Genomic DNA, 24,455 nt, shown 5'->3' with positions numbered 1-24,455 from the left:
AACATTCCAGCTTACGAGGTCGCAACTATGATTTACCCTCTCAAGTCTCCTAGGATGGTGGGGGACCGATCTTTGGACGTCGCTAATCTCGAAGTAATCAAACTGGAAAGTCTTACTGCAAAAGACCCAGTCGAGATGGCGAAACTTTTGAAGGCCGCCGAGTCTGAGGGATTTTTCTATATCACTTTCAACGATGACCTCTCCAAGAAGATTTCAGGCTATCTCCGGACTTGTTACTTGAACTCCCATGAGTACTTCGCCAAGCCTTTAGGCGAGAAGATGAAAGCGTTCAGGGAGGGTGTGTGTCACGGGTATGTCGACCTCTACTAGTGGTGCCAGACAGATTAACATATATTCACACATCAATAGCTACAAGTGCGCAGGCATTGAATCATTCGAAGTAGGTATGTCTATGACGTTTCAATAATACAGGGTGACTAACTACTCCCAGATCACTCGAGACGAACAGAACAGCATCACTTTGCCAAGTCCCTTCGCAGAACACGCTGGGGCGACACTAGATCTTTCTAATATCTGCGATACCATAGTCCGCACCTGTCTCCGCAGTATTTCTGATAGTCTTGGTCTTGGTGAACCCTCGGATCTGGAAAATGCTCATCACCCTGATGGACAAAGCGACTCGGGAATAAAGTTCGTCTCTGGTCCGACCAAATCATCCATTGCTGATGTACCCGACACTACCCACACTGACGGCGGTTCGATCACCTTGCTCTGGTGCGAGAAATGGGCTAGCCAGATGCAGTCTAAGGACACGAAAGAGTGGCTATGGATTGACCCCAAACCTGGTTGTGTCTTGGCCAACGTCGCAAATTATCTACAAAGACAGACCGGCGGTCGCCTACACTCCCCAGTCCATCGAGTGAGCCAGCCGACCGATGGTGTGGAGGACCGATACTTTGTGTCCTATTTCCTGAGACCGAATCACTAGTTCTAGGGAATCGTCCCAGTACCTATCATCATAAGTACGAATTTGTTATTAGTGACAAAAGAATGTTGATGCAGAACATCATTCTCATATGCAAGATTGAATAGGAAGCTATCACTTCCTAGCTGACTAGATTTTCTTTTTGGCAATTTCCGGTGTATCAAGAGACTTCACCTGAGACAAAGCAGCTCATGTTGTTAGCTGTGTGGGATGGATGAGCTCTCAGATTAGCAACTTACCCTTTTCCCACATCCGCGAGGACAAAGATCCATATCCCATGCCGAGGAGATTTCCCAGGATAGTTCCTAGAGTAATGCCTTCATCTGGAAGTGGTGCGAACGTGTCCGTGAAGTTATCCATCTCAGCCTTAATGATTCCCAACATGCCTTCCAATGCGTCGTGCAAGTTCCAGAGGACCTAGGTAAATCCGAATCAGCCACAGCGCCACGCTCCGGGGGGACTTTGGTTTAACTGACCGCGTCAAGCCTCTTAAACGAATTGAGAATGTACTTTCCTGCCGGGGTTGTGATCCCGTCTGAGGCGCATTGAAGTTGTGAATCCTCCCCGCAGCCGTTTCCCTCTGCATAGATCTCACAATGCATGCCTTCTGGACCACCAAAGAACCGCGATGAAACCTAAGGGTATGATGTGAGCATCAGAGCGTCTAGACTGGGGTCTTGTACTCACAAATTGAGAAAAGCTGATGCGCTCTTCGTCGTCGGGGATGTAGTCATTCCAGCTGGCCACGGCGTCATTCCAGGCGTCGCCCGCCATCGACCGATCCCAGAGAGCCCCTGCCAATGTTCCTTCCTCAAACTTGCCATCGGCACAGATTTCATCCATCCACGCGGGGTTGGAAGACCCTTTACTTCCCGGCTGTATCGGCAGCTTAGGGTCGAGGATCTGCTGGCCGTCATCACCGATATTGTCACCTCCGCCGCATGTGTTGAACCAGGTTTCGGCCTCGTTGGTGAATGTGCCCTAACTGCATGCATATCCGCTCGGTTATCGCCCTGGAAGTCTGGATAGTACATACAGCTGCCGGCTTGGTTGCCCTGGTAGAGCTTTCCTTGAGGAACCCACTCATAGCGGCTGCCCTTGACGTCCTTGGGGCCATTATTATACCAGACAGAGCCATCACCGGAGAATTTGTCTGTCCAGATGAGATCCGCTTTTCAGTCGCCATTGACGTCAGCCCATCGCAAATTTGCATGGTCCTTCTGTTCGGAGTATTTGAACTGATCGATATAATCCCACCCATTGGCATCATTGTGAACCCAACCCCAAGTTCGGCCATCTTTCTCAATGCACAGGTAATCTGCCTTGCCATTGCCCGAGATATCCGCAAACTGGACAGGGAGATCAAAGATGCCGATGCCCCGTTTCTCGGGACAGTAGAGATCGGGTGCTGGGTTTGCGTTATTGTCCCAGTTCCACGTCCCGGTCTCTTTGTATGTATTCCTCCACAGTTGGACGCGATTTTGATTGTCTGGATCAACCCAGATGATATCGCAGGCTCCATCCCCATCCCAGTCAGCAAGATGCAGGTCCCAACGGTCCAGCATCCGGCCGAATGTTGACAGATCAAAGATAACTTCCGATGAGTCCCAGAAGGATGGCCCGCCATCGACCACACTGTCCATTCCTCAGTTGGGATAGAGAGTCATATGTCCTTTAGAGTGAGTCCAGACATAGTCATCCATGCCGTTCGTATGACCTTTCATATTGCAGTATTTATTCCCATCGACCTTGAGCTTCATGGATCCCGACCCCTTGTTCTTCCAGACATACATGGCAAACTTGTGGCGATCGCCGTCTTTGCTGTGTTCAAGGTACACATAATCTTGACGGCCAAGGAGGCCGAAGTCTTCGGGTTCACCATATACCCTGGCAAAGTGAATCCGCTCCCGGACGCCGTCGACGCTCATTCCATTGTAAGTTGGTCCAGAATTGGTACCCTGCCAGAAACCCTGCCGCCAAGCGATGTTCAAACCGTCACCATCAGTTCCGTGCTGGCAGCTCCTGGAATTGCTTTACATGTAGGCTTCGCCCGTGTCGCCTATCCACACCCAGTCATCGCGGCCCTAGAATCGAGATTGAGATTAGTTTGATATCATGCCGGTATCCGACTGATTAAATTATGGCCAGTGTGTAGACTTACATCACTGTGAATGTCTTCCAATCTCACACTGGTTAGGTTTCCCATATTCTTGCCTGAAAACCGTTGGCCGAGTCCCTGCCAGTACGCGGGCTTATCCTCTATCCAGCCATTGCGCCAGCAGGTCATATCACCAGCCGCGTCAAAGACACAGTAATCGGCACGACCATCACCATCGACATCTCCCAATCGGACTTGTGCTTGCGGATAGCCACTGACGGCGTCCTTGATTTGACCAATATCTTTGAACGAGGGCGGTTTGCCGCTGCCAATATCACCGTCCCCCTGATTGATACTCGGGTAAGCATCACCACCCGGGCCAATGCAGACAAAGTCATCCAGTCCGTCGGCATTGATGTCAATAAAGTTCACTCCTCGGGGAATGCAGGCGATGGAGACGTTCATGTCCGCAATCTTGGTGAAAAGATTGGCTTCATCCCCCGTGTTGCGCCATACTCCATACCACTGTGACCCATCATTTCGCTCATACCAGCCAACAAAGTCATCGCGCTCCCTGGCAAAGAGCCGCACGAAGAACCATTGGTTCCGGTCATAGTCGCTTTCCACCGTAAGTACTATCCCCATGGAGGCGCTGTCATGGCGGTAAATCCCGTCATCTTCACCGCTGCCCCGTTGCGTGAGACCGCCGGCGTAGACTCCATCACCATACTGTTTGTCGCATTGAAGACCATCGCTACCGGGTGTTACCACATAGGAGCCACCAGGTTTCTTGAGCAAGGTATCCATAAAGGCCGTTGAAATAGCCTGATACCACACCACAGCCATCTTAGGGTATCCAATGTCGTTCGGATGGATATTATCGTAGTAATCTTTGTTGAGATCTAGCCATCCACTCCCCTCATTCAGTGCTGGCGGATCCATATCCGCGAGGATGATACTCCTCCCCTCACCACGCAAGGCACTCACCAAGGTGCGATACTGGGCGTTTACAGCCGGCAATTCGCCTCGCCGGTGGGGTCTTTGCAGGGGATGAGAGTCGACAGGACAACGGTCACGCCGCTGATTGACTGGAATAGATCATTGACGAGCACCCTCATCCGCTCGCCGGCACCCGCGATATCGCGGTTTTGCAGACAGTCGTTGGTGCCCGCGTTGATCAGGACAACATTAGGATTGTATCTGTATGAGCCTCGAGCAGCGGTGTGCACCTGATCAATGACATCCCCTGGGTGGGCTTCCACGTCCTGATGGGATATTAGTGTTTGCTCTCGCCGTTGGTAGCTCATGCCAAAAGGACGTACATTGTCGGCCATGTCTCCATTATGCTTGGTCCCAACCATATCAACCTCGTATCCTTCAAAGCGAAGTCTATCGCGCAAGGGTTTCCGGTAACTGTGATATCAGAAATGTGTCCCTTAGCACCAATCCGAGGAGTGAAGGATCATACCCATTCCCAGTTGACGAGCCCACACCCCACGTAATAGAGGCACCAAGGCATAATATCCTCAAATCAACCTTGTCGTCCCGGCTATGCAGAGTCGGGGTTAGATACGAGCGGTATAGTGTTGAAGGCAGTTCACTGACTGCATTCAGGGTAGAATTAGAAGAGATGACAGCGGTCGCCTGCACCCAAATACCGCATAGCACGAGCACAAGGTAACTGAAACCCCGAGCCATGGCATATCTAACATTGGCAGTGCTGCGCGATGCTCAAAACCTTGCCTTCTGAAGCTCTGGGCAGGTGGGCGTCACTCCTTTATGCAAATGCAATATCCCATCTTAATCCTTCGCCCATAATCTCCAGACAGTTCGCACCAATTCCGACTCGCTAGTTCAGTCAGCATAGGAATTCCCTAGCAGGAAAGTTCTACGTTAATACAACTAAAATAGATACTTTTGTTCTCCCTGAACCAACAAACAACCCATTGCTCCGTTTCAATTGGTATAGTTGTCTCCGGGTTAAACTGGCCAGTCACGGTCAGTGGCTCAGACACAGATCAATCTGCCACTGGATGACAAATTCAGGACCTTGACTCAGTTTAGGGACCGTTTACAAGACCATTTAATCTATCTGGTTTAGTAGTTATCAAGTTAGGCTTATAGGCCAATCAAATCAGTGGCACTTCCAACGCAGGATCCGGCATCCCTAGGATATTGATAATTGAACGCCTGGAGGCTGAGAAGAGTGTCACGAGGCTAGAGCAGTCGGGTTGTTTTTGACACCGTTCCAATAAGCGCTAGTCCAAGCGTGTATATATCCTATTCCCGTGTTGGAGTATTACTGCCAAGTTTACTCCCAGTTTACTATCAGGCGGACGGGCAAGCTCGCCCCTAGGATCTTGGCATTGGCACTGGGGCCTTGCTTCAGGCCCCCAGCGTTACATTTGGCTGGCTTGGCGTGCCGATCAATTGGCGGGTTATATTTGCGCGTAGGAGACTCCTGGCTTATTTTAAGCTATCTTTCTAGCTGCTAACATAGGCCTTGAATAGACGAGTCGGGGATTGCGGAGGTAAGTAGACTTCGATTGCGCGAGAATCCATCACGCTCTAATCTAGACTACGGTTTGGAATATTTCCTAGACTAGCTTACTTCCCTTTCTGATGAGCCCGGCTCTTTGTGGATATGCCTAAAACTTTGGGATATTGAATTCCATCCGGGTTCAGCTTGATTAGCATTGCACATAGTTGCTAACTACCTTATATTATTTCACTCTGGCTCCCAATGGTGGACTGTACTTCGTACTTCCCAAATCTACTCTCTGTATTCACCACCTGCCTATTTTGTTCGCAGAAGCAAGCCCTACTGCCGGAAAGCGCAGCATTCCTTGGGTACTAGGCCTAGGCTGCTTATCAGCAGCGCGATATTAGGCCGTGGAGGATTGATCCATAAAAACCAAGGGTAAGCGAATAACGCCGGATGAAAACACCCTAGTGAAAATGAGCAAGGGGGCGTGTATGTTAAGGATGATCAGTGCGGAGGTGGTCCCCCTCACCATTGTGAGGCAGTGTGTGACTTTATATATATATATTATAAGCCTGCAGACCTTCTGCTGAGGAGGTATGGGCCTTATGGTTAGATGCAGCAGATGGTGCGGAGGAAGATAGTGGCCATTTTAGGGATAGAGGTTAAACATCTTAGGGCAGTTAAGGATTGGGGACTCGAGCGCATAGATGCGTCAGCTAGAGGGGAGGGGCTTGAGGTGGATGTAGGACTTAAATATGCTAGAGCGGTTAGTGGTAAGGAATAATAGGGTTGTGTGCAAAAGCAGGATTACCCTTAGATTAGGACTGTATGGGATATAGCATTATTGATCTTCTGCTCCCAGGACAGGTTAGCCTTTATTATGCTTTTATTTATAGCTAAAATAATAGATGACTAGCTTGGTAGTTGAGCCTCTATTAAATGGCATAAGTTTCATTAAGATAAGCTATGATTATGGTGTTAACCTGAACCCATGACTCCCTATATGGAGGATCCTGATTGGGCCGGTTAAGCTTGATCAGCTCCGAGGGAGTGTACATGTTCCTAATGTCCGATTGATGTGTATTACAACTAATTTCATTCTATTCTACTTTACTCTAGCAATTTGCTCACTAACACCCCTCAACCTTGGCTATATCTACATTCATCTTCTATAATGAACCTAGAACGACGCATTGAAAAACGTCTGTGTCGAATATCCCAGTATGAAAGTGCCTTCTCGTTGAGGAAAGCGACCCTTGAGTGAGGTTTCCAACTCCTGCCATGATGAAGACTCTGCGAGAAACTGCTCGAAAGTCTCAATATACATCTTGGTCTCGGTCAAGTGATTCTTCTCATAGTTGTCCGTGGGAAGCGCATGCGATGGAATCACATATTGAGGTTGCAGTAAAGCCAACTTGTCAATGCTCTTGAGCCACTGGAAACGGAGTTCCGCCGTCGGATTCTCAGCTAGATACTGGTAGCAATTGCCATAAACAACGTCTCCGGTAATGACGGTCTTGACCTCAGGCACATCAAGCACAGTAGAGTTGACTGTGTCTCCCTCGCCGACTGGTACCGCTCGAAGCTCGTACTGTTCCTTATAATGTCCGTTTCCGCTGCTCAAGTAGAAGGATAGACTGGTGGAAGGATCGAGTATATCGAGGTTGATATCGGAAAGGCCCGGCGCCTCAAGATCGGGAAAGAGGGCAGCCCAGAATGAGGCGAAAAATCCAGGTTCAACCTGTTGGAGCATGTGGTCGTAAACCTCTTGCGTTGCCAGGACTCTTGCACCGGGGAACCGTTTTTGGATCTTGGGGATGGCGAAGAAGTGGTCACCATGGCCATGGGTCACATATATCCCCGTGAGCTTCCGACCTGAAATGGTCACCTTAATCCAGTCTGCCAGTTCCTTGCCGCGTTCAGGAGAGATCGGTGCATCGACAAGTACAGCTTCGTCTTTGGTAGATATCAAGGTGAATGTAGTTGGTGAGAAGCTGAGTTCTATCGACTTCTGATACACGAGGGGTACTGCGCTCGCATGATGGGTGTAAATTTGCAAGTCTCTCTTTCAATGATGGTTTGAGTAGAACATGGACGCGTGTCGCAATTGGCAAACACGGTCTCACTGATGTCGCGAGCAACAGCGCGAGAGAGGAAGGTAGATGCATGGTGGAAGGGATGATAAGATCTGGACCAAGAATGAGTACCTAAAAGCGGATAATTTGTGGCCTTTATATAGTTTGAGTAGCTCACTAATCAAATATTTGTTCGTATATGGTAATCAGTTAAGTATACTGATTTATGATCAGGAAAAAGCTCAAGATAATTGATGATATCAACAAAATATCAGAATAAGTAATTGATCAATAATCAAGAAAGCTTACCTTTGTACTATAAGCTTGTCAGAAAGGTCGAGAATATGGCAGTATAGTTCATTAGAAGTCGCTAGAACTCAAGGGCCCTGGATACACCCTTATTTTTAATGAAGGAGGAGGAATGCGCAGTGGATTCCGGATGACTGCCAACTGAATGTCAGTGTAAAGCCTCTATTTACGGTTTTGAGGCTCACACATCAGAGAAGGCTTTGCGGCACCCTAAGTAATCACAAATATATGGCTTTTCCCTCATATGTGTCCGCATGTGGACTTTCAGTGCGTTTGGTTAGATGAAACTATCGTTGCAAGTCTCGATAGTACAAGAGTAAGGTCGCTCATTAGTATGGATTCGGTAATGTCTGCTAAGGTCTGAACCACATTTAAAGGACTTGTAACTCTCGGCATAACAATGTATTTATAGAATTGTGGGGGGAAATATATTTTACCTTTTCACAATGCTCCCACAAGCAACTAAGCTGTGGTCTATTGAGTTTCGTCTATTTGACAGAAAACCAGGCGGCTGTTAGCCAGTGCATTCACTGTGACGCAGCGGATAAATACCTGTCTAATAACCTCACAGGGCCGACCATCGTTTGTAGATTCTACAAAACTTTTGGCGAGGCACTAGGGAGGTACTCAGAAAAAGTATGAGCTGGTTAGCCAACCAAACAAGGAATAGTTGTTACCAGCACATGGTGGCGTTTGAACAGTCAAGCCTGTTGTGTCAGCCCTAGTGATGGTGATCTTCAGGGATCAGTATTCTCGATATCGTAATTATCCAGCGATATGTGCAGCGGATCCAAGTTGGTTTGGTTTTTCTGTTTGTGTTGAGTAATCATTTAAGTATTCCACTGCTCGAAAGGCAATCTGGAACCCACAGAACCCTTGAAAATACCCGCTGAAGCTCTTTTGGTGACTAGATTTTGATGAGCCTAGAAGGCAAGGACTCATTGTATGGTTTCACCCAACACCTTAGATTCCTTCCCGCCCATTTGATTCTATGAGGGAGATGAAATGTAATTAAGAAATGCAATTAAAATAAGCGGTACTCGTGAATATCCGCTGGAAATATATACAAAGATATAGTACTATATACATTACTGATTTACACGCAGCTGACAACATCACGACGTTAAGAGATCTAAAGAGATGGTAAAGGTCAGATGAAAACCCCCTCTGTCACAACACCACTCCCTCTTTCCATCTACGTCACTTAAGCAGAACGAAGCAAGCAGTGACAGGTGCAGGTGTTCATATCAGAATTATTTAGCAACCCATCAATGACTGATTGGTCATGACGGTCGGGGCAAGATTCAAGGCGTCTTGCCAATCCGCCCCGCGGGTCTGGTCATAAAAAACTGTTGCAGAACTGCTATCGAAGGAGGGTCTTGCCCCGAACGGACCTTCTTACCAATGCAATCTACTCATCTTGAGCGAGTAATGTTCTATTTCGTGGTATTGCAATAACAGTGCACATCCAGATCATACATTCAACGAGGAATGGCAAAGACCACAATTCTGTGAATGAGGAGAGCAACTGAACACGCTGCTTTATCTGACGAAAAATGACTGCGCATGGATGCGTACCCATGGAGCTGAGGTGATCTGCTAGAGATAACAACGCCATACTGATGCATTGCTCAAGCCTATTTTCAGGTTTGAAATTTGAGTATCGCCAGCTTTCCATATTTGTAGGGTCCGTGCCCATTCCCTGGTACAACCAGAATGAGAAGTCTTGGAGCAGGTCTGTCATCTTTTCGGTAAGAATGCCAGGACCGTTAAGCCAGGAGGTAGACCTGTCATACTCTTCTCTATATCCGGCACGGAGGACGGAGGAGGAAGCGTCACTGTTGGGACGACCATTGTATCGCGACAGAGTACAAGGTTGCTTTCTAAATGGAATTCAACCATCTTCTTGCTTGTATGCACGAGCATCGCCATGGATTGATGTTTTGCATTTGAACTAGGGTCCTCCCTCTTTACCAGGTATGTTATTGGTAAATTGAGGACATTTGCAGCTAGGCCCCCGCCTTTCCATTGGGGGCTGTGCCGGGGCAGATTATGCACGCACAGGAGCCTGACCTAATGTCACTATATGGCTGTGCTCAGCCACAAACCGCCATCATAAACGGTTGTCCCTAGACTCCCTACTTCTTATTACCATCACCATCACCACCACCACAACCACCATCCCCCAGAACCTTCATCATCACCAACCAACCCGCAGCTCAGTTCAGTGCAAGCACAACCGTCTACGTCTTTATCTTCCTCTTCCTTCTATATCTAGACTTCCAAAAGTATGACTCTATTCACTTCATCATCGTCAAAGTCGACGCTGCCCAAGTCAGGCAGTGACTCGCACTCCGACCCTCCGCCACGATACAGCGAGGCCGTCGGCTCCCGCCACCACCACCACAGCAGCAGCAGCAGCAAGGACTTTGGCGGCTTCGTTCCGACAGCCACACTCCAGGTCCAGGCCATTGGGTATGACGTGGACCAGGCGCTTGCCGGGAGGACGCTGGAGAACATCTCCGTCTTCCGGTCCGGATCCAGGGACGCCGAGTACGTCTCCATCCGGCTCAAGGAGAACTCCAACTCGTGCGCCCTCGTCCGGGTCTATGATCAGGCTACTCTCATGTCCACCATCTACCGCTTCGGCCCGGGGAGACACCCCCGGATGCGCATCTTGAATCCCCATTCCAAAGTTTCCATCGAGGACGCCATCAAAAACGAGAACGTGCGTGGGGAACTGATCGAGGTGAAGAGTCGCTCGATGATCTCACGCGCGCAGGTCTTCGACACGTCGCTCGGGAAGTTCGAGTGGCGCTACGGCACCAACGCTGACAATCTCCTCGTCATGGAGCGCATCGACCGCGTCTCATTACCCGGCGGCGGGCAGAGCAAGAGCGGCGCCCGCGTCGCGCAGCTCATTCGCAACGACCAGTATCGCACCCCTGGCACCAAGAAGTACTCGGGCGGCAATGGGGGCCGCTTGTTCATCGATCTGCGCATGTGGAACGAGGACAAGCATACCAGCCCCCAGCGTGTAGAGGCGTTCGTTGTGGCGAGTTGTATCTTGATGCTGAAGAGAGAGGCGGATCGTTTCATCGATAACCACCTCGCCCTGGTGGTGTGAACATGACAGACATGGTGATTTGTGTGCAATGGCTCATGTTGGCATGAGAATGATGTACTGCAATGAGTTGTCTTTTCATTGTAAGAATAGCGCTTTTAGGTTTGGTTTACTCTTAACATCCATGATTTCTATCTTCTTAACAACTGTTACCTCATATCACGATATACACCGCACTTTGTACGACTTAGGCTATGTTATATAACAACTTTGAATAAAGTCTGGATGATCCCTTGGACTTTCTAGCTCCTTTTTGTCCTCTAGTAAACTCTGGCGTGATTCTTGTCATTGGTGCCGTGTGTGTGGCGCAATGTACCTATTAGGCAAGGACAGCCTTGTCGGTAGGTACAAGCCTCGGGCATTGGGGCGGAGTCTGGTCGGATTGTTAGGCACCCTGAATTATTGTTCTTGAGAAGTTGATAATACCTGTTCACGCACCTTGAGTAGCGGCATGTTTGCCGATGTGCAGTCGCAAGAGATGTGTCGTCCAATGGTTCTAGGTAAATGAAGTTCACATCCGCCCTCCGGACCCCATACACCCCACGCTGAAGGCCCTTGAAGTCTGAAATTCTCCTGGAAACCGGAATCCGCGCGCGGGGATTACATATCAGTGGGTTGCGCATCGCGCAATGCTGGATGACCGCTACGGAGACCGAGCTACGGAGACCGACTGGCCTTCTCGGGAAGCAGTGAAGAGCAAGCTTGGGAGACCATTGCAGGCGTGAACAAGAAACCTCTGCCCAAGGAGATTCCTCTCTACCAGGGTTGAAACGGCGTACAGATGGTCCTGATGCACGTTGAAGCAGACGGCCTGACCAATCTCATTGCTGACAAAGTTGTGCAGCTTGGCAGGTTTCTCTGTTGCGTGCTGTCCAGTAGCTAAATCCACACAATGGACCGCCCATTAGGGACAGCTATAGTGACTTAATGTAAACTGAGTTCTGTAGTAAAGGTCAATCAATCAATCAATCAATCAAGATTCTATTAACCTGATGTAGCCTATCTATTGAAGTGATTAGCTATGCAGGCGCTTTGCTAATGAAGTAGGAATCTAGTATCTAAACACCTGAAGCCTATAATTAACCCATAAATATAGAAGAGACATAAGAAATTAGTATATAGCTATATTAAAAGTAGAAAATAACTAAAATAGCCTACTACTAGGCTATATACCTTCCCTATACTATCTCTATATATTAAACACCTATCCCACCTTATTCTATATAGTTATTCTAAATATAGTGTAATTCTATGCCTAGGAAGACCCTTCCTAGGCAGCTACTTAATCTATCTAATTATTATCTTCTATATCTATTCTAGAGCCTTATAAGAGGCTTCTATATTCCTAGTCCTATTTACCTATCTCTATATATTAGAACTAGCTAAGCAGGCCTGTTTAATATATAAGTTTAGTAATATAGTAGATTACCTATAGATTAGATATAAGTATATTATAGTCTAATAGCTTCCCCTAGAGTTCCTCTATATTATATAGCTTAGCTATTATCTTCCTATAGGCATCTATATATAGTAAGTACTATAGAAGTATATATTTAGGGGTCTAAGACCCCTCTCTATAGCTATACTAGTCTAAGTTATAGGCCTTAATCTTAAAGAGGAAGTATTATAGATTAATCTATATAGTCTATATTTAAATAATAATTAATATATATAGCTTTAGTAGACCTTTATATAAGCCTAGATTTTTCTTATAAGGAGCCTTAATTAGCTATTATATTAATCTAGCCCCTTTCTCTATCTCCTACTATTTCTTCTAGTATTACTAGATTTATTAGTAGATAGCTTACTTAGCTACTATAGTAAGCTAGATAATTAGTTATTCTAGCCTTATTAAACTTAATTAAATCTTACTACCTTATATAGTAGCCTTCTTTACTATCTTATCTATAGCCTTATTCCCCACTATACCTATATAGGCAGAGATCTAGTATATCTTTATATTCCCTAGAGCTAATCTATATACTCTTAAGGCCTCTACACCCCTGTATATTACTATTAGGATATATTAGCTAGAGGGGTAGTATAGGTTCTATACTACCTAGATAGTAGCCTAGCTATTAGTAAAGATAGTAAGTAAGCAGGGGCTTAGCTTTTAAGTAGTAATAGTATATAGTACTATATAGATTCTATCTAGCTTAGTAGTATATATAGTTAAGTCTACTTCTATACCTAGGTGGTTCTAGTAGATCTATTAGTTATAGAGATAGATAGCTAAGGTACCTATCTAACCCTAGTAGCTACTACTATTAGTATAGATAACTAGTTAGTTATTATCCTTATATATCTTATTATAGGTCTTTAGTATAGCTTTATAATCTTTAATTATATAATAGTGGGGGGGCTTCTAGGGGGGGAGTATATATATTTTTTATATTTCTTATTCTTCTAGATATTTTAGGGTAGAGACTAGCAGGCTACCCCTCTTCCTAAGTACTTCTAATAGAATAAGATTACTCTACTATATCTCTCTAGTTAGTTATAGCTTCTCTATAAGTCCCTAGGGGCAGGTAAAGCTTAGTCCTATCTAGATTTAGATAGTAGTTTCCTTAATAATCTACTATATCTATAGGTAGATTAATAGTAGATATAATTCTATATTAAGTATAGCTATATACTTCTAGATCTTAGTAAATTTATTAATAATCTTAGTCTATTCCTCTACTAGGATTAGCCTACTAGTAGGGCTAAACCATACTACTACCCTATATAGGAGCTATAGAATAATTATACTATAATAGATTATATATATAGCTTCTAGAGAGATATCTTAGATTAATCTAGTAATACTTTATAGTACCTCCAGGCTGCTATTTACATAGTTAATTACTTTAGTGCAGTAGGTGTTAAAGGAAAGGGTTTTATTAAGCTAGATACTAAGGTATCTAGCTAATTTAGTAGTTTCTCTATAGTAGATAGGTATTTAATTATAGTCTTTATATTTACCTAGTTCCTAGATATTAATAGGGCTTCTTAGGGTTAGCTTATAAGAAGGTTCTAATTCTGGTTTCTTTAGATTAATAAAATAGATAAGTTTAAATTTATTAGGGGTGAATCTAGTAGTATATCTACTAGCCTAGTAATCTGCCTTCTCTAGGTACTCCTCTAGGACTATAATATTCTAGGCATAGATCTAGCTAATAGTAAGTATACAGAAGTTATCTATCTAGCTAATTAATATTATTTTTACACTACTAAGCCTATAGACCAGCGTTTGAATTAGTAGGGTATTAAAGATTAGAAAAAGGATAGATAATAGGGGGCTATCTTATAGAATTCTAGTAAGGGTTATAAATAGCTTACTTAGGAATTTAGGTAGTTATAGATAGGTATAGTAGTTTAATAGGAAGGATTATAATTAATTAGTAATCTATCCTAATTATATAGTTTAGAGGTTATGCAGTAGGCACTAGAGGGAGATATTATTAAATATACTAGAGATATCTAGGAGAAGTATACTAACTCTCTAGCTATGCCCCTAGGCATAGTAGATTATATTAATAATTAGTTAGATAGTATAGTTAATAGAGACACCCTTCTAGCTACCTAAGTAGCTATTTAGAAGCAAGCTATATTCCTCTAGTATCTAGGAGATATAGAGTATAATTATTAACTCTAGGACCTTTCCTAGGGTATTAAGTAGGGTAATAAGATAGTAAGACTTTAGAAGATAGAAATCTTAGGGGACTACCTTATAGAGGATAACTATAGTAGATATCTAGAAGTATTAGGGATTATAGCTAATATAAATATAGGTATTAAAAAGGGCTTTTAGTACCTAGATAAAGGCTAGGATAGTGGTTAGGGTATGCTAGACCCTATTAGGGATAGTATTAGGCCTAGGTGCTTTATTAGAAGGTGCTTATTTAATAGTATTAGTAATCTTATACTTATTAATTTCTAGGAAGGGAATATCCTATAATTAGTTATATTTCTTTTCTTTAATATCTAAGAGATTAGTAGCTAGGGGTGATAGGAAGAAGACCTTATAGAGTAGGTTAGCCTTCTACTTTACTATCTCTATAATATAGCTCCTATAGTAAAGGGTAGGGATAAGGCCTGCTTAGCCCCTAGTATAATTATAGGCCTATTTAGAGATATACTATATACTATAAGAGCCTTAATCTATTATCTACTAGATATATTTATAGTAGCCCTACTATAGGGATTAGGAGATAACCTTTCCTTTATAATTATAGGTCTTTGTATACGCAATCCAGTTATTATTTATATATATATTAGTATAGATTTATTAGTAAAGGTGGGTTTATTTAACTATCTTAGTATATTTAGATATCTAGTCTAGGTTAGCCTACTTAGAAGGGCATGCCTATAGTATAGAATAGGTACTAGCTTACTAGATAGTTTTAAGAAGGTAGTTAGCAGTATTCTTAATCTAATTAGGGGTTTTAAGGTCTCTGTACTATCTATAGGGGTTAATATTTTTAGCAATAAATTTATAAAGCTTCTATATATCTATAGCCTTCTAATTACAGTGCCTAGGGGCCTTTGGTAGGGGTGTTAAGATATTAAGAAGTAGATAGTTAGAATTAGTATAGATATCTAGAGCCACCTTGCAGGCTATAAGATAGGCTATTAGGTCTATAGATCTAAATATTAGATTAATAGTTAACTAGTGGCCCTACTTATTATAGGTGACAACACCTAGCTCTATCTATAGATCTAGAAGCTAGGTGTTAGTTAGTTCTAATATTTATTAGACCTAGGGTTAGTATAGCAGATATAATCACTACCCTAGGCTAGGTAGTAAAGGTTAAGTCTCCTAGGAGTAGGTAGCTATCTTATTAATCTAGAACCTACTCTAGGAGGTTAAGAGTATTAGTTTAGATATTAGTATCTAGATAAGGGTTATATATATTATATAGTTAGAGTACCCCTATATTATAGTATAGCTTAAGTTCCTAGTAGTCTTATAAATAGGCTATATACTTCTATTTAGTAGGGTTTATCTTATAGAAGATATAAAGATAGATATAGATATAGCTTCTAGTCTTTATTACTTCTAGATAAAGTAACTAGTAAGTTACCTTAGTAGGGTAATAGATAGTATCCTAAAATAGATTATCCTATAATTCTTATATAGTAATAATATCTGCCCTTAGGACCTCTAGGTTATATAAGAACTAAGCTATTATTATATTCTTAGAATAGTATATATTATATTAAAGAATTTAGAATATTCTATTTATAGGAGGCATAGTATAAAGTATTCTATATACTCTTTTAATAGCTACTAATAAACTAGGGTATCTCTATAGAGAAGTTAACCTAGGGGTCCTTCTTTAGCTATATAGGGGTCTCTACTACCTATTTCTACTTCTTCTTTTTAGCCTAGGTGCTGCTAGAGTTAGTATTAGTATTCTTATCTTATAGGACTAAGCTAGGCTGCTAGTTACTTCCTAAGGGGTTAGAGAGTTTAGTATAGCTATTCTTATCTTTATTATTATTAGTAGTATTATCTTAATATATATTAAGGTAGGTCCTATATATAATAGTAATTTATTAGTTCTATAGTAGTTTTAGGGGGTAGATATTATCTTTATTAGTTAAGTCTAGTAGATTAATATTATTTAGGCAGTCTACTATTTAAGTAGAGTAGTAGAAGATAGTAGAGCTAGTTTAATTTATTAAGGCCTTTCTAGATATTATTAAGGCCTTCCTAGATACTATTAAGGCTTTGGGATATGGTGCTAAGGGGGTAAATAAGATATTATTAATATTCTAGTCTAATAGTAATATTAGAGATAATATTAAGGTTAGTGCCTAGCTATAGGATAATTACCTATAAGATAGCTCTAATATCACCTTCTTAGACCCTTTAGATAGTCTAGTAGTCTTTTTTACTATAGTAGATTCCCCTAGAGGTCCCTTAGTATTCTTAGATCCCTTTATTTATATTAGGGAGCCCTCTACTAAGGTATCTATATCTATAGGGTTAGATATTAGGGCAGAGGTGCTTAGTATAGTAGTAAAATCTAAGCTACTACTCTTAGAATCTTATTAGAAGTCTTATAGGTATAGTAGAATATAGTAATATTACTAGTAATAATAGGATACTACCTATATCTTATCTATCTCCTCTATATACTTTTTATATCCTTTAGACTAGGTAGTATATATATCCCTATAGTTAGTATATTTTTATAGCTTCTAGCTAGCAGTAGCTTACTAGAGTAGGTAGTTATAGATCTTATAACTACTTATATAAAGGCTATAGATAGTTTTATTAGAATAGATACTTTCTATATAGCTATATTACTAATAGTTAAAGCACTAGCAGATGTAAGTAGACTAGTTATATAAGATTATAATTAGAATAATAGAATCCTAGATAATTCTCTTATTAATAGCTTTATTAGTAGCCTAGGGGGTAGAAAACTTAATTACTAAGATAAAGAACTTCTTATTAATAGGATAGTTTATAAATTAGATAAGATAGATAATTTTAGCCTCTCTCTAGGAGAACTAATTCTTAGCTAAAATTTAATTAGTTACTTACTTAACTTCCTAGGGATTACTTAGATTACTAATTAATTTAATCTAGATATTATAAACTACTATATCCTAGATTAGTAGGTAAATAATTGTAAAGGCTTGGCTACAGCCCAGCCACTTAATTATGCGGCCACCCCTTGCATCCTAATTATTTTTAACCTCCTGTTTTCATACCTTGAGCTGCTTTCGAATCATCACTGAATGCATCTAGGATAGACAGCAAAGATAAATAGTATTCCCCTTGTCTGATATTTAAGAAGATAAGGATTAGTTTTGTTATAAAATGATCTACTACTCTCTATCATTCTTTTCTATTGATTATCATCACTAATTCTTACCTAGTCAACAGGCTATCTACCCTGCAACGTAGATCCTTACAATAATAGCTCCCTAATAAAATAATTTAGCCTATCTAGGATAATAATATATAATTTTAGCCTACTAGGTAGTCTATAGGCTAAGGCTTAAGTTACCTAACTTAAGTTAGTAAGTAACTATAAACTTAATAAATATAAGGATAGCTACTATAGTCTTCTTTAAGACTTTTATATAGGCCTTCTTAGCCTTATTCTTTATCTCTATAGCCTTTAGATAGTAGAATATACTTACTATACTAGTATCTAGTAACTTAATAATAACCTTATAGTCCTTACTTAGTTCTAAGAGGGTGGCCTTAGGGCTACTTAAGAAGCTATAGAAGAAGGCTATATAGCTAGGTAGAGAGGCCCCTATAGCTATAGTAATATAGGAATAGACTTTTAAAGGCTAGGATATAGTTAATTAAGTAGTTAAAATATACTAGGTTATAGTAGTATTCTTTTTAATATTAAGAGTAATCTTATAGAGATTAGTAACTATCTTTCTTTAGTTATTATCTAGAGGGTTCTTAAGCACCTCCTTAATAATAGTATAGGTATTAGTAATTAGCTTAATAAAAGGCTTTAGGATTTCTTAATTATAAATCTTTAAATAGTTTAAATAGATACTTATATTATAGTAAAGATCTAAGATATAGTTATATAGAGTTTTCTATAGCCTCTTTTTACTACCTTAGAAAGTTATTAGGGGCGGCCACCCAGGCTTTAATAATAATATAGTAATTAAAACCCTATAAAATTAGGATTAATTAATAGCAGTTGACATTATAAGAAATTAGGTGAATTTTCAGGTTAAAAGACATTGATTTAGGTGAGAAATTTCAAAAATTTGTTCTGTGTTGAAGTTGTTGTTTTTTTTCTGTAGTAAAGGTGAGACCTGTTATGTTAGATAAAAAGTTGTTGCGTGGACTATTGAAATCAATGATCATCCTTCCACCACATCACAGATGGCGTGGGCTGTCATGGCGTTGTTGCCGTATTTTAATTTAGCACCAGATATTAACATTGCCATTGAACACAAGGTCAGTTATCTCATCAAGACGCAAACAAAACAGGAACAGGAAGGCAGAGAGAGCGGATCTGGAGCCGCAACAAGGGAGGAGACAAGGTATACTAGGACCGGCTTTCTCAATTTCTTTTATATTGGATATGCATTGTATTCACATTATTTTCCAATGATGCCGCTGGGGAGGTATGTGCGCTTGGCTAGTGGGTTGAGGACTACTAGCAGTGTTGTATCAGGAAAAAATGCGAAGTTCTGATATAGAGACGATATGTTACAACATATAGACATTTTCAATGATTATATTGTGATTTGTTTCTCTTTGCGGTCTGATATGCCAGACTCTGTGGGATATTTAGTAGCATTTAGATTTAGTAGTAAGTTAATTTAGGTAATGGCCTACTCCTTGAAATGATTATGTGGATTTTAATTAAGCTGTAGGTAGATACGGTAGGTATACTATACGAGGATGCTGGATGACATTGCAGATATCAGAGAATAATATGTGTCTGGACTGTAAGTCTTCTTCAAGCTTTACTAATTACGCTATATAGTATAGGTCTTGGGCTTCCTAGAGTTTTGTAGCCTAAAGGTATGATAAAGATTAGCATAACTAATTAACTTCCAATTATAAGATGCTAATTTACAGGATAATGCACATAGATAACTAACCTAGGTAGGATGATTGGCTTACTGTCTGAGCTGCCACCATAAGCAATGAGTCAAGCCAAGTCGGCATCATGTCTGCCTGGTGAATGTAGTTATGGGGTCAGGGTCCGTTTTGGGACATACGTCAAGGCTCTTTCTTGGCCTGTCCTAGCCATCAAGATGCGAGACAGATTTCCGGATGCATTGGTTACCGAATGCTGCTCCATATGAGAGCAAAAGCAAATCCCCTCTTGGCTCTGTGATCCTCCATTGACTAAGTTGAGTGATCTAGGCTGAGGTACGGAACAGCGTTCGGCGTAGGTGGCAGGTCTTTGATAAGGTAACCATAATATTGTTGCGTTATAAAGACTGTATCTCACAACATATTTTGGTTGGAGAAGCAAGAACTTTGTTTGACCAAGGGCTATTAGGTTCCGTTACTGTCACCAATTTTTCACTCTAAGAATTCCTTGATGTGTTTCTCCAACCTGATTTTTGTAAGCGCAACGCTCATTTTTGCCATCTGCTCAGGGTTCCCATCCAGCAACTCATAGATTGTATTCGCGTCTTTGCCCAAACCTATTTGCTCAGCTACCTGTAAATCGCGACTACCAAGAAACGGGCAAAGCGACGGCCAAAGCCCTTGCACGGTTGAGATGAAGATTTCGATACCAAGGGGACCAATTCCCTTGATCTCCTTCAGACGCTCTTTGAGCAGCTTACGCCCTGACTCAGCATCCGTTTCCAGAGGCAATATCCTTGATATGTCCGATCCTGATATGCAAATGAATGTCAGTACCCCTTGCAAGGTCCAGCCGAGAAGCGCGAATAAAGTATGCTGGGAATTGAGGGCTATGAGCATCCTCAAGGGCACATTACCATATTTATTTTTCACCAAAGTTGCTAGTTTTCCGAGCTCAGTGGCAGTGCTAAAATCATAACGAGCATATCCTGCTTCATCCAATAGGGCTACTCGTTCTTTCCATGTGCTTGCTTTCAACGTCTTCAGGTCATAGTAACCCTGCTTCATCAGATTGAGAAGAGCACGCCTCGCGATATGGTGTGAGATATGTGCACAAGACAAGAGTGCATTCAGGATATGAGACAGAATAGTGTCTGGCGTGGGTTTGTTCGGCGAGGGTATTCCCACGTCAGTGAGAGGAAGATCTCCATATTCCGCCATCAGTTTGTCGATCTTCTGGATCATAGGCGTAGAATTAGTCCTGGCTCTGTGTTTGATCATTTCCGCATCCAGAGCCTTGGCCTGTTCCTTTGCTGACTTCTTTCTAGCAATACCGCTTCGGGGAATCGAAGTACTCTCTGAAGGCGGCCGGTGTTTCTGTTTTCTCCCTTTTCCATATACTTCCTCCTCTTCTTGTGCCTTGCGCTTCCTTGGCGTGGCTCGGTCCGATTCCGGTACCCCTGAGATCGGCTTCAATTCTCTGCATTGCACTGCGGTGCGAGATTGTGCCCGAGTTAGAGGCATATTCAACATATACTCTGTGAAACAGACGCAGATGAGTCAGCATTGGGGTTGGCATAAACCAAAAATGATCGAAATGCATCATTTTATAGCTAAATTTGTTGGCTGGCGGTGGTGGTGTGATGAGGCGGAATAGTGGATCCTATGACATGCTGTAATCTGGTAGCTTTGTCCACAAGGCTACCATGTCCGGATTGAATTCCCAGAGCAGGCTAGAACCATGTAGCTAAAAAGGACAAAGTCAAAATCCCCGCTAACCATCTGATCTGGGCCTCAGACATAGTTCCATGGTTCCGATCCCCGCAGACAGAGACACAGATTGGCCTTTTGAGAGGCAAACAGCTGCTGCTTAATTATATGGTCTGACCTGACGTTTTTTCTGTTCGGCATTGCAAATATTATGACCAACCCACTCCTCCCCTCCAGTTACTTCCAGTTACTTTGGAATCATCTGAAGCCGTTGTATAATATTATTCCAACGCCCCGTGTACCCCACCAGGGGGAATTTCCCGATGCATGGGGAGTAGACTATAGCGTTAAAAAAGGAAAAGAGAAAAGAGAAAGGGACGGGCAAAAATATGAACCAGTTCGGCGAGGCAGATGTTATCGTCAACACAGTTTTCCTTGCTGTTGCCACTGTTTTTGTGGCTGCGCGATTCATATCTCGCATCTACATCGTTCATCGGGTAACCATGTCAGACTATGCGATGCTGATCGGCTGGGTCCTTGTCTCTGGCCTCTCGGCTGCCAATATCTATGCCACCACGAAAGGCTTAGGACTACGTGAAGGGGTCCTTGAAAGCTGGAGGGATCCACTGGCTCGGGCCGAGTACGTCTTTGGTGTACTCTATGTATGTTGTAAGTCTTCTCAGGAGGGCCTTTCTAGCTTATCCAACAAGACAAATATAGTATCCCGCTCTGGCGGCCATCAAGTTATCGATCCTCCTATTTTACCTGATGCTGGTAAAAGAAGAGTTCATCTTCCGTCTTGGAACCTACATCACTCTCTGGGTAGTCCTGCTGTCGGGGTCTGCTTTGACATTGGTCAACCTTTTCCCTTGTCGTCCTCTCTCGGCTTCCTTTCAGATTACCACCCCTCCTGGAACATATTGTATCGACATTGTCGCCCTCTATATTTCCACGGCTACCATTGATATCATCACTGATGTTGCTATCGTTTTACTTCCAATGCCGGTCCTATGGCGCGTACGACTCCCGCGAAGGCAGAAGGTTATTCTGCTGCTCACCTTCGGAACGGGCCTGTTTGTTATTGTGATCAGTGTCCTCCGCACAGAGTTTCTCTTACAGAGAGCAATCCAACGGGTGACCAAACCCCAACCGCCTAGTGTCCACGATCTGTCCTGTAGGCTTTGCTCCACTTTGCTTACTTTTCCTACTTGCCCGCGGCACAAGCTGACCACATCGCCATAGATTACGATGCATATGTCTTTTTATGGTCAGCGCTCGAACTGAGCCTAGGGATCATGTGTGGCTGCGTACCGATGTTAAAGCCTCTCATCGGTCGTCTCCTTCCACGGCTTCTCTACGCTTCTAGCCTTTCCAGTGAACGGACGGAGCATGAGCCATTCGCCTTGTCGGAAGATGCTGCTCCGCTGAGCCCAAGAGAAAGCACCCCAGCTATACCCCTTTCCTCTATGGACCAAATGCCTCGTCAGCAGACTTTCCTATCGACGTCTGGAGGGGGACCAGTCAGTCCACCCCCAGACTTTGTCGGAATAGCCAGATCGAAGAACATCCTAGCCATGAGTGGACGAGAATCCATGATGCCACTTGCCGTGATCTTCACCATTTTCTTGCTGTGGGGGTTTGCGTATGGCATCCTTATTACGTTCTACTGGGAATTCTCGCAAGCTAGCCATCGTAATCAAGATGTGAGCTTTGCCTTGCACGCGACTTTTTTCGGAGCCTACCTCTTCGGGCCAATTCTAGTAGCGAGACCTAGTTTGCAAAGGTGGGGCTTCCAAATCACCGTCGTCGTGGGCCTCTCGATCTTCTGGTGCGGAATGTTGTTATTCTGGCCGGCTACGGTGCTTGTCTCACTCCCAGAGCTCTTCATTGCTAGCTTCGTTGCTGGGCTGGGAATCTCTGTTTTGGAAACGTCTGCGGATCTCTTCGTTGCACTCTGTGGGCCACAGGGTCGAGGCGGAATGCGACTGAGTATCGCCCGAGGTATCCAAGCTGTTGGTTGGGCAGCATCACCTACATTTGCTCAGCAGGTGCTCTTCAAGCATACAACTAGTGCATCAACATTGATCACTGTTCAATGGATCTTTCTTGTCCTTGCGATAGTGCCACTGGTGCTGGTGGTTATGTGCAGTCTCCTGCCACTTCCAGAGGTGTCTAACGAAGAGCTTGATGAACTTGCTGAGCAATGTCAACAAAACGTCGCACCGTCCGTGTGTGGGGTTCATGTCGCCTGGATAACTTTGGTCCTAGCATTCCTGGCGCAATTCTGCACCATTGGTGGTCAGGAAGCCTTTCATACAAATTTCAAGTCCCTCGTCATATTCAACGTACCACAGTAAGCCTCTCCTCGCGCCACTAAAGGCCCATCTGTTCCCTGGCTAACCTCTCCGCAGCCCTCATCCGCCTGTCTACGGCTTTGCCGCCATCAGATATTCCGCATTTGCCGCAGGTTGTTTTGTAACCGCACTGGGACTGCGGTTTGTCAAGCCGGCCCAGGCTCTGCTGATCCTGTATCTGTGTGCTATCATTTTTTCTGTCCTCACCATGATGATAGAAGGCTACTCAGGCATCGCGATGGCTATCGTCCTTTCATTTTTCAGCGCTGGCATTTTCCCTATTACCTTTGTGATCGGTATCCACGGCATGGGACGACACACGAAGAGTGTTAATCAATCAATCAATCAATCAAGATTCTATTAACCTGTTAGAGCCTGTCTATAGAAGCGACTAGCTATGCAGGCGCTTCACTAAATAAAGTAGGAATCTAGTATCTAAACACCTATCCTATAACCCATAAATATAGATAAAGATATAAGAAATATTAAAAAGAATATAAAAATTATAACTAAAGTAGCCTACCACTTAACTACATATCTCCCCTATACTATCTAGCGCGATACCTATCCTACCTTATTCCATATAGTTATTCTAAACATAGTGTAATTCCACATCTAGGAAGACCCTCCCTAGGCAGCTATTCAGTCTATCTAACCATCATCTTCTATATCTATTCTAGAGCCTTACAGGAGGCTTCTATATTCCTAGTTCTGCTTATCTACTATTTCTATATAGCAGAACTAGCTAAGCAGGCCTATTTAATGTATAAATTTAGTAATATAGTAGATTACCTATAGGTTAGATATAAGTATATTATAGTCTGATAGTT

General features: G+C 42.9%; 8 protein-coding genes across 8 annotated transcripts; 3 read left to right on the top strand and 5 right to left on the bottom strand.

The window, feature by feature from the left end:
• Positions 1 to 27: 27 nt before the first annotated feature.
• On the top strand, positions 28 to 949 carry Aspvir_009174 (putative oxidoreductase, 2OG-Fe(II) oxygenase family; the record flags this gene model as incomplete). Its single annotated transcript, XM_043272326.1, has 3 exons — positions 28 to 311; positions 370 to 400; positions 452 to 949. The coding sequence occupies 3 exons, from the start codon at positions 28 to 30 to the stop codon at positions 947 to 949; spliced, it is 813 nt and encodes a 270-aa protein (XP_043128261.1).
• Positions 950 to 1,106: 157 nt separating this feature from the next.
• On the bottom strand, positions 1,107 to 2,033 carry Aspvir_009173 (uncharacterized protein; the record flags this gene model as incomplete). Its single annotated transcript, XM_043272325.1, has 5 exons — positions 1,107 to 1,120; positions 1,186 to 1,363; positions 1,423 to 1,581; positions 1,634 to 1,927; positions 1,983 to 2,033. The coding sequence occupies 5 exons, from the start codon at positions 2,031 to 2,033 to the stop codon at positions 1,107 to 1,109; spliced, it is 696 nt and encodes a 231-aa protein (XP_043128260.1).
• Positions 2,034 to 2,121: 88 nt separating this feature from the next.
• Aspvir_009172 (uncharacterized protein) lies at positions 2,122 to 3,986 on the bottom strand (the record flags this gene model as incomplete). Its single annotated transcript, XM_043272324.1, is given in 4 exon segments — positions 2,122 to 2,581; positions 2,738 to 2,968; positions 2,984 to 3,030; positions 3,108 to 3,986. 4 exon segments carry the CDS (start codon positions 3,984 to 3,986, stop codon positions 2,122 to 2,124), a joined length of 1,617 nt encoding a protein of 538 aa, XP_043128259.1.
• A 65-nt stretch (positions 3,987 to 4,051) lies between these two features.
• On the bottom strand, positions 4,052 to 4,742 carry Aspvir_009171 (uncharacterized protein; the record flags this gene model as incomplete). Its single annotated transcript, XM_043272323.1, has 3 exons — positions 4,052 to 4,309; positions 4,367 to 4,457; positions 4,513 to 4,742. 3 exons carry the CDS (start codon positions 4,740 to 4,742, stop codon positions 4,052 to 4,054), a joined length of 579 nt encoding a protein of 192 aa, XP_043128258.1.
• Positions 4,743 to 6,709: 1,967 nt separating this feature from the next.
• On the bottom strand, positions 6,710 to 7,697 carry Aspvir_009170 (MBL fold metallo-hydrolase; the record flags this gene model as incomplete). The annotated part of the gene is made up of 2 exons (XM_043272322.1): positions 6,710 to 7,594; positions 7,656 to 7,697. The coding sequence occupies 2 exons, from the start codon at positions 7,695 to 7,697 to the stop codon at positions 6,710 to 6,712; spliced, it is 927 nt and encodes a 308-aa protein (XP_043128257.1).
• Positions 7,698 to 10,203: 2,506 nt separating this feature from the next.
• On the top strand, positions 10,204 to 11,040 carry Aspvir_009169 (uncharacterized protein; the record flags this gene model as incomplete). The annotated part of the gene is made up of 1 exon (XM_043272321.1): positions 10,204 to 11,040. One exon carries the CDS (start codon positions 10,204 to 10,206, stop codon positions 11,038 to 11,040), a length of 837 nt encoding a protein of 278 aa, XP_043128256.1.
• Positions 11,041 to 20,053: 9,013 nt separating this feature from the next.
• Aspvir_009168 (uncharacterized protein) lies at positions 20,054 to 21,085 on the bottom strand (the record flags this gene model as incomplete). Its single annotated transcript, XM_043272320.1, has 1 exon — positions 20,054 to 21,085. One exon carries the CDS (start codon positions 21,083 to 21,085, stop codon positions 20,054 to 20,056), a length of 1,032 nt encoding a protein of 343 aa, XP_043128255.1.
• A 575-nt stretch (positions 21,086 to 21,660) lies between these two features.
• On the top strand, positions 21,661 to 23,628 carry Aspvir_009167 (MFS transporter; the record flags this gene model as incomplete). The annotated part of the gene is made up of 3 exons (XM_043272319.1): positions 21,661 to 21,933; positions 21,992 to 22,445; positions 22,514 to 23,628. 3 exons carry the CDS (start codon positions 21,661 to 21,663, stop codon positions 23,626 to 23,628), a joined length of 1,842 nt encoding a protein of 613 aa, XP_043128254.1.
• Between the last annotated feature and the right edge of the window lie 827 nt (positions 23,629 to 24,455).

This window comes from Aspergillus viridinutans, assembly GCF_018404265.1.
Source record: "Aspergillus viridinutans IFM 47045 DNA, scaffold_7, whole genome shotgun sequence".
NCBI classification, from domain to species: domain Eukaryota; kingdom Fungi; phylum Ascomycota; class Eurotiomycetes; order Eurotiales; family Aspergillaceae; genus Aspergillus; species Aspergillus viridinutans.
Note: the sequence above shows the minus strand (reverse complement) of the source record. Positions and strands in the feature narration are given on the sequence as shown.